The following is a 15,039-nucleotide window of genomic DNA, read 5'->3' as shown; positions in this document are numbered from 1 at the left end:
CGGGGGCCTGTTTGCTGAATATACAGATCTCCCTTGACCTAACGATGAGTTTACATCCCTCAGGGTTGAAAATACTGTCAGTCAAAAGTGCATTCTTGTCTTAGCCCTGTCGACCTTCCATGGGCTCAGAGCACGCCCGGGAACCTCTGGTCTAGAGGGGCGAGGGCTGTCAGTCTCCATCTGCACACACAGTTTTGCTCAGATGTATGTTTTCATTTCTCTTGAAAATACACCGGGGAGTAAGGTTGCTGGCTCATGTGGTAACTCTGTGTTCCATCGCTAGACGAACTGTCAGGCAGGCTTACATGGCGGCTGCACCTTTTAAAGTCCCGCCAGCAGTGCCAGAGGACCCCAATCTCCACCTCCTCGCTAACACTTGTGACTGGGTTTTTGACTTTAGCCTTCCCAGTTGGTACGAAGTGGGATCTCACTGTGGTTTTGACTTGCATGTCCCTGATGACTAATGCTCATCTTTTCACGAGCTTACTTTAGCAGATTCTAGAATATGGAAGATGCAAGCCCGTGTTCCATGAGCCATCAAAGTGGTGACAGTGTCATGGAGTCTCCAGAGGCCATCACTGGCCGCTGGTGGAGATGGCTACCAATGGCAGTGTAATTGTGATGATCCTGCTGCTCTCGGCTGGCCTCCCCAGGGATTGCCTGCCTGCACCCCACATGCACCGTATCTTCCAGCTGGTGGCTGGGCCTCTGCTGGGAGGGTGAAGGTTTCCCATTCCCTTGACAAGCCCAAGTGGGACATGTGGCTCTCCTGAGGCCAAACCAAGCCTCTTTTACCCCTTACATGCAGAACCTTCTAGAATCCTGAGTGCCTCAGTGAGGTGGAGTTCAGTGGTCTGTGCTGTGGACTGCTCGCTTCGTCTGCTTGCCAGCACCTCCTCCAAGTCCAGCCGAGGCTGTGTGGCCTCAGGGGTGAGAGTGGTGGGAGAGGTGGGGGTGGGACTTTGTCCTACAGCATCCAGTCTTCAGAGGTAGAATTTTCTGTCTGTCTGAGAGCAGCATCCTGTGAGCTGGGCCTCCCTTGGGTCTTCCTTGCCCACTCCGTGGTCTCCATACTGGGAAAGTGGCTTGGGCCAAAGTGGAGGACAAATCTTTGGATGTGAGTCCTGCCTCCTCTGTCCCTGGCTGCATGACCTCAGGTAGTCAGCTCATCCTCTCTGAGCCTCAGTTTTCTCCATCTGTAAGATGGGGGAGTGATTCCCCCTGCTCTCAGGGTAGGAGGGGGTGGGAGATGTCATGTCAACCTGGAAGCACAGAGGAGCACCTGGGGCTGTGAGTTCCCCTCTCCCCCTGCCAGAGGGCCACACTACTCTGGGTGGTGGGTGGATGGATTTGTGTTTTTGTTTAAGTGAACAGATGTATGTCTTTCCTGGTGGCCAGAAGTTGTCCCCTCTGGGGCAAAAGCAAAGGAGCCAGGAGGGGTGCGGGGGGTGCATTAGCTGCACATTTCCTGCTCCCCACCCCCTCCCCATCACTCCAGCTGCCTCCAGATGCACAGCCCAGTGTTCCTCTCTGGCTTTTCCCTCCCTGCCCTATGTTCTTGTTTCAGCGCCTGCCAACTGAGTCAGCAAATACCCTAGTCCTGAGGTCTCTCCATCATCAGCATGGGCTGGCTGTGAGACCAGCAGCCCAGAAATGGGGGAGGGGGTGCCCTCCATGGACACACCCCAGTGCCAAGTCCATCTTTGCCTGCACAAGTTAACCTATGTCAGGGGGCGTTTATACGAGCCCAGTGCTGTGCCCCTCCTACATGTACCTCCAGCTTCCTGACACCCCTGAAAGTGTCGTTGTCATGCCCATTTTAGAGATGAGGTTGACTGAGACACAGGGAGCTTCAGTGACAGTCCAAGGTCACCGAGACCAATAAGCCAGATGTTTGCTGACCCCTGGGTTTGCCCCGCTGCCCGCCATGGGTAAGTATGCCCTCCTGTCAGCAGCCCCGGGCTCCAAGACTGTACTGGCCATTGGCCCACAAGGGGCAAGGCAGGGCCCAAGCGAGGTGGCAGGCCCCAAGCTTGCATACATCCCCAGCCCCAGGCTCCCTCCCTGGCAGAATTGGGGGTTCTGGGAGTCTTTGAGACCCACATGGTGGAGAGTGGAAGTGACTGAAAGAGCAAAATCTGGCTGCAGGGAACCTGCCTTCAAGGGGATAAGAGTGATGAGAGCTAGAGAGATTATGAGTGAGACACACAGGGAGAAGCTGGCTTGTCTTGCTTACAGCCCCCCCCCCACCTCACCTGCCCCATTCACTCATTCATGACACATTTATGGGCCTTGCACTATGGGGAAGGCTATGTTAGGTAAAAGTGAAGACCCTCCCCTGGGGCCGACTTACCTGCCATGACAAGCAGGCCTTTGGGGGACACACACAGATGGGGAAGTAAAGCTGGATGCCCACGGCGAAGCAGCTGGCGGGTGGGACCATGGGGACCAGGAAGGTGGTGCAGGGTTCCCCAGCTCCAGTTGGTGCCCCCGAGGCATGGGAAGCCCAGCTTGGCCCGTAGTTTTGGATTTTTTTAAAAAAAGCCTGCACTCTGGAATTTTACATGAAAGCTCTCAATTTGTAAACCTTGGCAGCTAATATAGTAAAGCACCAACAAAGCATGCAGCGGGCACCAGCTGGCTGCCCGGAAGACTCACAGAGCGCCAGTTCCCCTTGCCCTCCCAGCTTGAATTATACAGCCAGGACTACAGAGGCCCAGGGGCAGAAGGGCCTCCCTGGCGCACTCAGTGAGCTCAGAATGGGGTTCCCAGAGTCCTGACACCCCACCCGAGGGCTCTTTTCCTCACCACCCTGCCCAGAGATGTCAAGCCCAGCGCTCAGCCAGGGGGCAGCAGAGCCAGCTTCCTAGTGGGGGTCTAGGGTTTCCTAGCTCTGTGCTCCCACCTACACCCCACTTAGGCTGTGAGTGAGGAGTGTCGTCCTGTTGGGATGGAGCTGGGGTTCACCTGTCTCTCCCGGTCATGTGGCATCGGAGCTGGGGTTGGGCTTTGACCCCTTATTGCTTTACTGTGAATATTGAGAGTCACTCTGTAGGCTGAGGGCAAAGGATGGGGGTACTTGGGGTGCTGGGGAGTGATCTGGTCAAAGTGTACTTAGGGCAGGTCTAGGGGACCACGGTCCTGGTCCCACATATGTGGGGAGAGGAGAAAGAGAAAGTCGCTGGGCACTCACTGGGAATCCTGGAAGGACCTTGGCTTCCCATCTGGGAATGCCGGGACCCGAAGCCAGTCTCTGGCCCCCAGGCCCGGTGCCCTCACTTGCTCTGACAGAGCTTTTCCGGCAGCAGCTCCCGGCGGCCTCTTCTGCAGGCGGCACTTCTGTGTCAACACCGCCAGGCCAGCAGGGCCACCTGGGGCTTGCAGGAAATGGCCCTGGTGTCTGCTTCCTGTTTGCCTCAAAGAGAAAAAAAAAAAGGCCCAGTTTTTCATGGGATATTTTTTGTATTTTTTTAACTAATCACTTTATTTACATTTTTCTTATAGTAAATACTGGCCTGGGAAAATCAACATTGCTTTATAGTTAAACATCTAATTAGCTCTATGTAGTTCTGATGAGTTGATAATGAAATGATCTGGGAAGAACAATAAAGCAGAATGAAGTCACTTATAAGATTCATCTCTAAAACAAAACGTTATCCTGAGACCTGAATTCCCACCAAACGCCAGTCTGAGCAAAAGCAGTCTCAGGCAGCAGCGGTTCCTGAAACGAATGATAACCAGGATCACGCAGTTTCTCGCTGAGGAGGGGCAGAGCGCGCACCAGTGTCTGGGTGAGGTTCTGGAAGTCAATCCACGCTGGGTTGTTGGAAATTTGAGTTAGACTGGAAGCCTGTGAAGGGGGCTGGGGAGCCCTCCTCCAGGAGCCTGGGGAGGGAGTGGGTGCAGGGGCCACCCTGAGCCTCAGCAGGTGGCTGGCAGCCTGGGTGAGCCGAGTGGAGGGAGGGACAGCTCTGCTGACCAGGGCCGTCAGCTGGTGATGGCCATAATGGCCATAATGGGGTCCACCCTTGGTCACATGCTCTATTCTGATTCTGGAACCATCTCCCAATGACGGGATCATTCCTAGGAGGTGAAGCATCCACCCCTGTGTCCAAGAGTTAGATTGCTTCCTTCCGCCCTATTCTGGGGAAGTCTTTTCCTTCTCAGGGGTAGTCTTGGTCCCCAGCAACTCTTCAGTTCTCCAGGTCCCATCTGTCTGGTGACTTTTTCTAGGGTTGCAGCCTCACAATGCTGGCTCCACGTGCTCCTTTTGGGCTTGTTGAGAATTTTTGCAGTGATGCCGGCCTGTTAGCTTGCAGGCACTCTTTGCGCACGGCATCAGCTATGAATCCTTGTGAAAGTCTGAACAGAAACAGGTCATTGAAATGCTGAGGATAGGTGCACGCGTTACCTGCTCCCTGAGGGCCTGACCACTCATCTGCCACTTCCAGAATCTTCCCAAGGGCCAGCCTGAAGTCAAACTGGGGGCCTCGTGTCTTCACAGCCACGGTAGAACCCCTTATAACCCCTTGACTTCACCAGCCCCATATGCCGACAGGCCAGGCCCCAGCCCATACCACTGGGACAGACCCCTGGGGAAGCTTCTGGGGGGTGGGGGGCATGGGTGATGCAAAGTAGTTCACTCTGTATTGTCCGGGCTCTTTTGTCATCTCTTTGAGAGGGATGTGTGTGTGTGTGCTGGAAACATTTCAGTCTTTACATGTTGCAACTCTGAAAATGAAGACTTTCTCTTATATTACCACCCTACATGTAACACAACCACTAATTCCCCAATGCCATTGGTACACCGACTGTTTGTATCTCTCCGCTTGACCCCAAAGTGCATTGTGTAAGCCTATTTCATAAAATAATACTTAATCACACTCAATTAGATATTACTTGGTTTATATTTGGCTGTTACAGCTCCTGAGTTTTTGTCTTCCTGAGTTTGTATTAAAGTGTATTATACATACTCTTGGGAATCTCTTCATTTACGTTAATCTCAGGACTCCCTTTAAAAGTTTTTATTTTACTGATGTATTTTTCATAAAGCATAATGAATGCAGTGAGGTGCACTGTCTTAGTAGGACAGCTCGGGGCTGTTCACACGTGTGGACACCACAGTGCTACCTGGATGAAGATGCCTGATGTTTCAATTCCTGGTTTCAAAATTTTCTGGTGCCCCTTCTCAGTTCTAGAGTCTTACCCCGTTGAGACCTCTGTTCTGACTTTCCCCGCCATCACTTACTCTTGCTTATTCATGATGTGTGTATAATGAGAACTGCACGGTCTGATTTCGCTTGTATTTTTCTTCTGTAGCTCGAGATCATGTGTATGAGATGCATCCATGTTTTGTTTTTTTGCATATAGCAGTAGTTAATTTTTAAAAGTTACTATTTATTATTGCATTGTAGGAATAAACCCTGGTTTATTTATCTGTCCTAGTGTTGATGGATATTTGGGCTGTTCTCAATTTTTGACCGTGGTGAATGCAGCTGCTGTGAACATTCTCATGTGTCTTTTGGACAGCTTAGGCGTACGTTTCCGTTGGATATATTCCTAGCAGTGAAACTGCTGCATCAAAAGATTTGGTTAGCACTCCCAACAGTTCCCCAAAGTGCATTATCAGTTTACACCCCCAGCAGTGAAGGAGAGTTCCAGTTGCTCCACATCTTTGCCAATACTGGATGTTGTCATTCTGAAGGCTCAGACTTGGTCCCAGGTGGCACTGGGCAGGAAAGGCTGAGTGACCCGAGTCTGGGCTCTCCAACTCCTGGTCCTGTGTAAGTTGAAGGGCAGAGGACACCCCCTGTGAGAGTGGGCAGGGGAAGGAGCCAAGGGAGTGGTGGGCCTGCTTCCTTGGAGAAATGAGGCTGAGTGAGGGACTGAACCTGCTTTATTTGCTGTAAGTTTTGCCCAGGCGCTAGCCCTTTGGAGCCTTAAGCCTGCTTCAGAAACCTGTGACTGCTGTCAGGTGGTGCCTGTGCTCTGGGCTGCTGCTGCTTCTCTGTGCAACAGGGATGGGTTGGGGCCCTCTGCCTGAATTGGGAGCAAAGATGCAGCCGGAGACCTCCTGCTGGTCAGCCAGAGGGCTCAAGTGCCTCCTTGGCCAGCCTGGGATAGTGAGCAAGTGGGGGTGGTGCTAGCTTGGGGTAGGGACAGGCAGGAGGCAAGGTGATGGGAGGTGGTGTGGGAAAGAAAAGGGCAGTGGAGGCTGGGGGCCGCTACCCTGGGTGGTCCAGGAAGGCAGCTCTAAGGAGCTAAATTGGATGGGCTCCTACTGTTTCTGGGCCATTCTCTCCCTTGTCTGATCCTGGGGCAGGAAGACAGCTCAGGAACTCTTCTTGTTTATCTACTCTACAGTCACTGTAAAGAGCACTCCAGGCGCCCCCCCCCCCCCCCCCCCCCCCCCCGGCCTGCAGGCTGCCCCCCTCCCCCAAAAAGCCTGGGAGTACAACTTTCCCTAGAAAGTTGTTTTGTTGAGCTCCCCTTAGCTCCCCCGCAAAAAAACAGGACGGCTGGCAGAGATGGCCTGTCCAGCACCCTCCTGCCAGGTGTAGGCATTTTCTCTGATTATTTTAGGCTTTCATGTGAAGAGGAGACAGTTTAGAAGGGTCGTGACCTCGGGCCTGCATTGTTCATGGTGCCATTGTCCTTTGATCAAAAGGAGGTTAGAATCCCTGGAATCACAGAATCTTTTTATAACAGAATGTTTCCTGAATGGCCATACCTGCATGTAACGAGAAGCAAGTACCGGATGGCAAAGGGGTAAACAGTGAAATGTCAACTTGCTTCCGCAGGCAGGCCCCTGCCTCCACCCCACCCCCAACCAATGTTAGCAGCTTTCTGGGTCTCCTTCCAGAAATACTCTACACTTAAAGGAATGTCTACACGTCCCTTTAGGGAGATAAATGGTGGCTGGTACGCGCTGTTCAACATTGAGCCTTTGAAAACAAATTCTTCATAATACAGTTAGAAATGGCCCCCAGTCAGTGCGAGGTTTATCTACATTCGTGAGACTGCACATCTAGAACCTCAGCCAGCGTGTCCTGCTGTGCTGGGAGGTAGAGTCGCGACTGTGCCCGAGGGGGCATCTGTCAGCAGCTTGCCGGGAGGGAGAGTTCTGGGTCTCAGTTCTTTTAAACACCGCAATGCATGATTTTTTTTAATGCGATAAAATATGCAGAATAAAATCGACTGTTTTAACTATTGTGAAGTGTGCAGTTCAGTGGCATTAAACCCTGCACCCTTGAAACACTGACTGCCATCCCCCTCCTGGTAACCCCCTTCTCCTTTCTGTCTCTATGGATTTGCCTGTTTTCGACACCCCATTAAGCAGAATTATGTAATATTGGTCTTTCTGTGTCTGGCTTATGACACGTAGCTGGCTCACATTTTTAAAGGATTCTTTCAGTCTTTGGTCTTAAATTTTTTTTTGCCATCATACTTTCTGTCTGTAAGATTTGGGCAGGGAGGTGGCCGTGAACAGAAGAGCATGTGGGACTAACGTGAACAGGTAAAGAAGCGCCGAGAGCCGTCACCCCGAAGGCCCCAGGCAGAGGGGACAGAAGCGGGGCTGGTCTCCCCAACCCCTTCCCAGTCCAGTTACTGGCCTACTTGAGCTTGAGCCCCTCCTGATTTGTTAGATTTACCACCTAAACAGTCATTCGCTCTCTTCTGTTTCTTGAACTTCATGGAAAGCGGCAGGTGCCCTCGGTGACCTGCAGCCCCCAGACATGGCTGTGATTCCCCCATGCACTTGGTGGGTGCTCGAGTGCGTCGGGGGCAGGCTCCGGCTGACTCGCCCTTGCTCCTGTCCCTGCCACATGCACAGTTTCCAGTTCCAAGCTGGGGTGGGTGGTCTCCACGTTTTCCAGACATGTTCCTGGGCGTGAGACTGCCGCCTCGTTGGGTCTGTGGAGCTTCCGCTTTTTCAGACGACAGTCATGTGTTTTCCTAAGTGCATTTGTTCTCCCGCTGCCACTCAGGGGTGTCAGAGGCGGGGGTCCCTGCAATCTTGCTATCCACATGCTGGCAGGCTCTGAACCCTTCTCTGTGAGCTGGGCCGTGGCACAGTGTGCCGACATCAGGGCATCCCAGGAGGCCGGAGGGAGCCCGCTGGCCAGGCCGGCCTATCCCAGCGGGAGCAGGCCCTCAACTCTGTCCACAGTGCTAATGGATAAAGGCAGGCGAGGACGACCTCAGCCCCCGCGGAACAGGCAGGGGCGGGACTGCGGAAAGTGCCGCCAGCTGCTTCTGCTCAGGGACCATCATCATCCGCCTCCTCTCTGGTCTGCTCCAGGGCTAGGACTTTCAGAACAGCCCGACACCTGTGTGCCAGGGCGGGGCAGATGCTGCTTACTGAGCACCTGCTTGCCAGACGCCCCCCCCCCCCACACACCCTTTGTTAAATGGAATGGTGACTCTGAGGATGGCCGACCTGCCTGAGCCCCCAGCTAGAGACTGAGGGGCTCAGTTGACACCTTGCTCATGGGCTCTGCCAAAGTAGAGGGAGTGTGAGTGCGGTGGGTGGGCCTGACTTGGAGTCCTCTGTGTGTCCCTGCACCGGTCCTAGGTATGGGTCTTCAGCTTTCAGCACTCCCTGCACGCCTGGCCATCAGGACAGTGTGGGGCTTCATGTTGTAGGTGCTAAGCCCAGAGTGCCCCCTCCAGCCCAGATTTTCTCAAGTAGCGTGTCTGTGCAGGGCACTGGGGAACCTGAAATGACTCAGACCCGTTCTTGGCCTGTGAGATACTCTGTCTGGTGGTTGAGACGTGAGGCCACCTGACAGTGATGCCATGTGACCTCAGTGTGACTATGTAGCAGTATGGCCAGGAATGAAGCTGGTGAGGACACTGTGGCTCTGGGAAGGACACAAATGGGAACAGCCTACTGGACGATGAGATGGTAGAGCGGGGGGCTAGGGGAGACGAGTAGGATACACTATGGGGGTGACCCTATGGGTGACTGGAGGCGAGAGGAAGAGAATGGGAAATAGGCCCAGGAGGGTCTTAAGACTGGCAGGGGTCCTGATGACCCTGATGATAACAGGGGAGACCTGGTGAGAGGAGGTTGGGGACAAATCAATTGCCCAATAGATTCTGACCACGGGCAAGCCAGGGAGCTGCCCAGTGCTGGCTCCTTAGACAGCCATGTACACAGGACTGAGGCTGGAGATGACAGGCTGGGGCAAGGGCCCTGGGAACTGAGAGCCTGGATGAGATCAGCTAGGGCCAGGGTGTTGATAGAGAAGCCCAGAATGGAAACACTGAAAGGCTGCTGCCCAGGAACTCAAGAAGAACTTGGGGAGAGGAGAAAGGGATGGGAAGAGAGAGACTGGCTGGGGGACAGCAAATGGCTGGTAAGGAGACCTAGAACAGAGGGAGCTTCTGGACTGAGCCTTGAAGCCACAGGGGCGAGAGGGCAGAACCAGGCAATGTTACGCTTGACCTTTGTGCTAATTCCCCCTCTGGCTACATGTGGGTAGCCCTCCCAGCAGAAGGGGTCACAGCCCCTGGGTTCCTTTGTCTGAAAAGCAGGGAAGCCAGAGTGGGAAAGGCCAGGAGAGAATGGTGGGAAGCTTGCCAAGCACGGGCTGAAACCTGGCATCTGATCAAGAAGGGGGCTGGAAGAGAACACATTGAGTCCACAGCAAAGCAGAACCATCTCTCAGCCTGGTGATGGTTGGATACACAGAGATGGCCTTCAGGATCTGCTGCATCAAGCCACCTGCATGACAGATGTTGGGGAGCTGGGCTTGGAGAGGGGAAGGGCAGAGGGAGAACTGAGGCTTGGGTCTTCTAACTTCTCTCCTCATCTGTAAAGTCGGCATGACAACACTACTCCCCTCATAGCATCCACAAGGATTAGTGTGCACGGACCAGCAGTGCCTGGCTCATTGCTGGCAGTCAGTTCGTTTCAGCTCTTACTATACTGATAGGGTGCCCATCTCCTGTCATCTGGCTAAGGCCAGATCTGTTGCAATCTCTAAACTCTATAAGTCAATCTTGGAGAAGACTTAGGGAGAAAGCGTTCAGTCCAGTAAAAGGAAGGCTCTGTGAGCATGAGGTTTGCAGAAAAGGGACAAGCTGCCTATGTGAAGTGAGCTCCCCATCATCAGAAGCATTCAAGCAAAGCAAGACTCCCATGAGCGTGTAATGGCTGAGGATTAAGCATGAATAGTGGCTTTGCTCTCAGTGACCACAGAACCTCAAAGTCTGGCTCTGGTCAGGTGAGTGCCTGCCCTGCCCTCCGGTATACACTTGACACAGCTCTCGCTGCCCTGTGTCTCAAGGCTCCATTCAGCAAGTGCCGTTAAGCAACCACTGTGTGCCAGGCACTATGCCAGGCTATCTTAGAGCTGCCACTGCCGAGAGGGAAACAGGCAACTGAGAATGAAGCTCACAGCCAAGCCAGAGGCGCCACGTGGGGACACCAGCCACCCACACACAGCGTCGGGTCCAAGTGCCATTCTGCTCATTGAGCTCTTTCTCTCTTTGTTGTAAGTATTAGAATTTTGAAGTATAGTCTTCAGAAATATTCTTGAGTATATTCTTAATCATTTCCCTTTTTTAGACGAATCCCTTTTTAGATGAATTTCAGAATCCACTTGAACAACTTGTTAATTTTCAGGAGGTTATTATCTAACTTGATAATGAGTCTTTGTCATTCCCAGACCGTCTCCCGACCCAGTATGAGTCTGTTGGCCCCCTTAGCTTTTGGTTATACGGAGAACCTTAAATTTGAGGCAGGCAGATACCTTCATTTCTCAGGATTTGTGCTTTGTAAAGAGGTGTTCCCGATGCCTGACCCCTCCACCCTCACCAGTCACAAATCCGCTGTTTACTCTCGTTCCTCCGTCAGTTCACATCTCCCTCGCTGCTGATTTCTTGTCTTGTGGTGTCTTGGAGTCTTAGGTCGGGCTGTTTGGAAGCACAGCCTGCGTTGGGGGTTCTGTGCCCTTGGGATTTCCTCTGGAGCAAGTGCCGGGGCCGGGGGTGGGGGTGTGCAGGGCGGAGTGGGACATGCTCCTCATCCCTGGGAGCTGTGGAGTGATGGCCCCACAGAGCCAACCTTTGAGCCTTTATAACCCTAGTCAGATGGGCCATGTCCTCCCGTGCCCATCCCCCCAGGGGGCACACTGATCCGCCCAGGCAGCTCTGCAGAGGGTGCAGTGAGAGCCGCTGGCAAGCCGAGCTGTCCAGCAGGGCTGGGGTGGGCCCCGTCCCGTCATGGGAATCCGGATGGGCACCGGCCCTGTACACCTTGCAACTACACAACTCAGGGACGGTGGGCCTGCCCGTGTCGTCACCCACAGTGTCCACGAAGGATCTGATTGAGACGTGCTGTGCAGCTGGACAGCAGTGGGCCATCGACAACGACGAGTGTCTGGAAATCCCCGAGAGTGGCACTGAGGGCGACGTGTGCAGGTAGGCCGGCACCCCGGAGCAGGCAGGTGGCTCCTTCCCGCCTCCACATCCGCTGGCTGCGGAGCTGGGAGGGGGGACCCACAGTGCAGGGGACCTCCTGCTTCCCCACCTTGGGGCAAGGAGGGGATAGGATGTGGCTGCTGAGGGTTTTGGGGACATGCCCTGAAGCAAGTTAAAGGACCTCTCTCACCCTGGATCAAGAGCTGCGTCTCTTACCAGTGCTGCAGTCTCTGCTGGGGGTGCTCAGCCGCACCGCCCCCCCCCCCGCCCCCCGCGCAGCCGGGACTGGACTTCCTAAACTTCTGCTGCCTGGGGCCTCCAAAAGACCGGCCGGCTCCCGTGTCTTCACAAAGGAACAGTCATGTCCCTGCCCTCCCTGTGTCAGGCCCTGAAGGGATCTTGGTCAGCCATTTGCCCCTTCTTTTCAGGGATGCCAACCTACTCGTTTTTCCAGGAAAGGTTCAGAGAGTTGAACGAGTCGCCCGCAGCCATGCGGCACCCTGGGACACGCAGCAGAGTTTAGTTTCCTAATCCCCAGCCCACCATGCCACTTCCAGAAGGTTTACATCCCGGTCTTGTCCCCGTCATCCTCCAGTGTGGGGCTACTCAGGAGTGAGCGCCATACCCTCAGGCCCTGGAGTTCCGCGCTGGTCACGCTATTGCTGCCTGCGTCCCTTTGAGACAGGAAACGCACTGCTTTAGGGACAGCCAGTCCCACCCCAGGCATACGATAGCCCGCGCTGGAGCACCCCCTTCCTCTCATGGGGCTGAGCCAGCCTCCCGGGGACCCCACCTTCCCGCACTGGCTGTGTCCTGGTGCTGCTGCTTTGGCGGCCGCCCTGCGCCAGGCAGCCCCACAGAGAATGGGAGACTGGCCCAGCTTCCCTCCGGATGCCCCCTGACATGGGCCTCCGCTGCAGGATAGCCCAGAAGCATTGCTGTGTGTCCTACCTGAAGGAGAAGAGCTGTGTGGCCGGCGTCATGGGGGCCAAGGAGGGCGAGGTCTGCGGGGCGGAGGACAACGACACCTGCGGCGTCTCCCTGTATAAGGCAAGGCACACCTGCGGCGCCTGGGCCTGGGCCCGAGGGTCCTGGAGGGCGGGGTGGGCTCCCCTGCAGGACTCCTCTCGCCTGGGGTAGGGTGGGGCTTCTCATCTGCACGGAAACATGGTCGGTTGTTAGAGACACCCTCTCACTCAGGAAAGACGGGCGGGGCCCTGTTTCAGGCGCAGGGACATGGAAATGGTAGCAGGGAAACCCTGCCTCCATGGGGCTTTCTTGTGGCCGGCGGTCACAGCCAGATGGAGGTGGGTGTTAGGTGGTGCTGTGGAGAGCACACGCCCAGCCCACTCCCCAGGCTGCACCTTGGGGGTCCTGTGCAAGGCTCTCCGGCTCAGAGGCCCTCGGGAAGGCAGGTGGGCGCCGAGGGCCGGGCCTGGCAGTGACGGCCGTCCCTCCGCAGCAATGCTGTGACTGCTGTGGCCTGGGGCTCCGCGTGCGCGCCGAGGGCCAGTCGTGCGAGTCCAACCCCAACCTGGGCTACCCCTGCAACCACGTCATGCTCTCCTGCTGTGAGGACGAAGACCCTCTCATTGTGCCTGAGGTCCGCCAGGCTCCCGAGCCCAGGGCCATGCCACGGAGAGGTAGGTGCTGCCCTCGCCTGGCCAAGGCTGGTGTCTTCCGACTTCTGTGGGGACCATGGTCCCTTGTCATCTATGGCTTGAGGCACAAGCCCTGTTCTGGACAGAGTTCTTCTGTGGCTTCTTGGCTTCTGGTGGTGGATTCTGCTGTTATTTCTGAGAGGGTCTCATTTGGTTTTTACGTGCCACCTGCTCTACCCAGTTACCTGCCACCCATCACCTTTCACTCTCCACTCACCTGTCCTCCCATCTCTTTGCTCACCTACATATCCATATATCCTAGAGCTTCCAGCCTCAGTGTCCCTGGTGTCGCCTCTCCCCTCTGCCCTCCCAGTGCTGTGGCAACTGTTCCAGCTGCCATGTTCGGCCTCTGCCACCTTAGTCAGGGCTGTCCTGTCTCATGGCTGTTAAGCTTCTTTGTGTCTGTGGACCCACAGGGCCCCATGTGGGTGTCCTGCTGTGTCAGTGGGTGTCCCTTGTACAGCTGGGCCTGGCAGCCCTGGAGCCAGTGGCATGAAAGCCTGGTGGACTGTGCCTGAGGATGTGGCGCCTCAGCCTTGACCACCTGGAGGCCAGATGCTCAGGAGCGTTCTGGAGCCACCATCCCACAGATGTGTGGCCATCTGGAGGCTCCGTGGGCCTGTCCTGGACAGTGTGCAAATCGTGAATGAAAGCCAGAGTGGTGGGCCTCTTACAGGTGTCAACTGGCCTCTGGTACCCCGCAGAGGTTGGTGTCCACACGCCACCTTTGTCCTCAGCCATGACGACCCTTCTCCAGGCCTGTGTTGTCAGGATCTGCTCTTCCCTGTGCATGCCCCAGGAACTCCAGACCCTAGTGCTGCTCCCGTGACGCCACTAAGGAGGCCCCAGGGAGAGTTCACTGTCAGAGCTTGTGGAACCCAGGTTGAGGGGCCTTCCTGTTCTCAGGGGAGGTCTTCTATGGTGTTGCTGGGTCAGGGCTCTTAATCCAATTCTGCTCTTTAGCCAGAGCTTCCCAAAGCCTATTGCAGGCCTGGCACTACTATGTTTCGGGGGATTCGGGTGATGAGAACTCTGACCCCACTCTGATGGTCTCACTCATTGCTGGTGTTGTCCACCTGCCTACCCGCCCATCACTCCATCCCTCTGTGCATCACCCTCCACCCATTCATTCCTCCTTCATCTGTCACCCACTCACCTCTCCACCATGCAGCCTTTATCCCGCCACCTACCCATCTGTCCATCACCTGCCCACCCAGCTACCTCCTCCTTCCCCCCTCCTCCCTTCATCCCCACATCTTCTATCATTCATCCATTCATCCTTCACCCACCTGTGCTGTCTCTGCTGGGCACACAGAGGTTCTGACGACGCCTGCACTGGGGGCCTGTGGTCTCAGCCACCTGATGGGGCCCATCCGGCTCCGGTCATGAGCTCTAACTCCCACTCCAGTTTCAGAGGCAGATTTGATGAGCCGGGAGGCCCTGTCTCTGGGCACAGAGACTGAGCTGCCCAACAGCCTGCCTGGTGATGACCAGGATGAGTGCCTGCTGCTCCCGGGGGAGCTGTGCCAGCACCTCTGCATCAACACCGTGGGCTCCTACCGCTGTGCCTGCTTTCCCGGCTTTTTGCTGCAGGGAGATGGGCGTACCTGCCGCCCAGGTGAGGACCCAGGTGGCTGGCAGGGGATGGGGCAGCACTGACCTTGCCAGGGAGGTGTGGTGTTCTTACAATGGGGCATAGGGGTTCCTTCCTCTGCCACAGAGCCCGCGCTGACAGGTTAGTGAGGCCGGCAGACAGCCTCCCTCCAGAAGCTCCATCTGCAGGCCCAGCCTCGGTGCTTACCCTCAGGGCAAGACTCGGGCTGGGTCATGGGGTCTCTCACCAACCCAAGCTGCATCCCAATCGCTGGGCCCATGGTGGCCAGCTCCCAAGAGGGCCCTAGCCCCTGGTCCAGGAGGGCTTTCTCCCTGCCAGCTTCCAGGAATAGAT

General features: G+C 55.4%; 1 protein-coding gene across 3 annotated transcripts in view; it reads left to right on the top strand.

Moving 5' to 3' along the window:
• FBLN2 (fibulin 2) overlaps positions 1 to 15,039 on the top strand; it is a 54,742-nt gene that overhangs the window by 23,187 nt on the left and 16,516 nt on the right. For all 3 annotated transcript variants that reach the window (XM_037523724.1, XM_037523731.1, XM_037523715.1), the window contains 4 exons: positions 11,319 to 11,430; positions 12,351 to 12,480; positions 12,893 to 13,073; positions 14,500 to 14,709. In XM_037523724.1, the coding sequence (XP_037379621.1) occupies positions 11,319 to 11,430; positions 12,351 to 12,480; positions 12,893 to 13,073; positions 14,500 to 14,709 (633 nt within the window). The remainder of the gene's footprint in view (positions 1 to 11,318; positions 11,431 to 12,350; positions 12,481 to 12,892; positions 13,074 to 14,499; positions 14,710 to 15,039) is intronic.

The sequence above is a fragment of the Talpa occidentalis genome, unplaced genomic scaffold, assembly GCF_014898055.3.
Source record: "Talpa occidentalis isolate TD23 unplaced genomic scaffold, MPIMG_talOcc4v2.1 talOcc4.10, whole genome shotgun sequence".
NCBI classification, from domain to species: Eukaryota; Metazoa; Chordata; class Mammalia; order Eulipotyphla; family Talpidae; genus Talpa; species Talpa occidentalis.
Note: the sequence above shows the minus strand (reverse complement) of the source record. Positions and strands in the feature narration are given on the sequence as shown.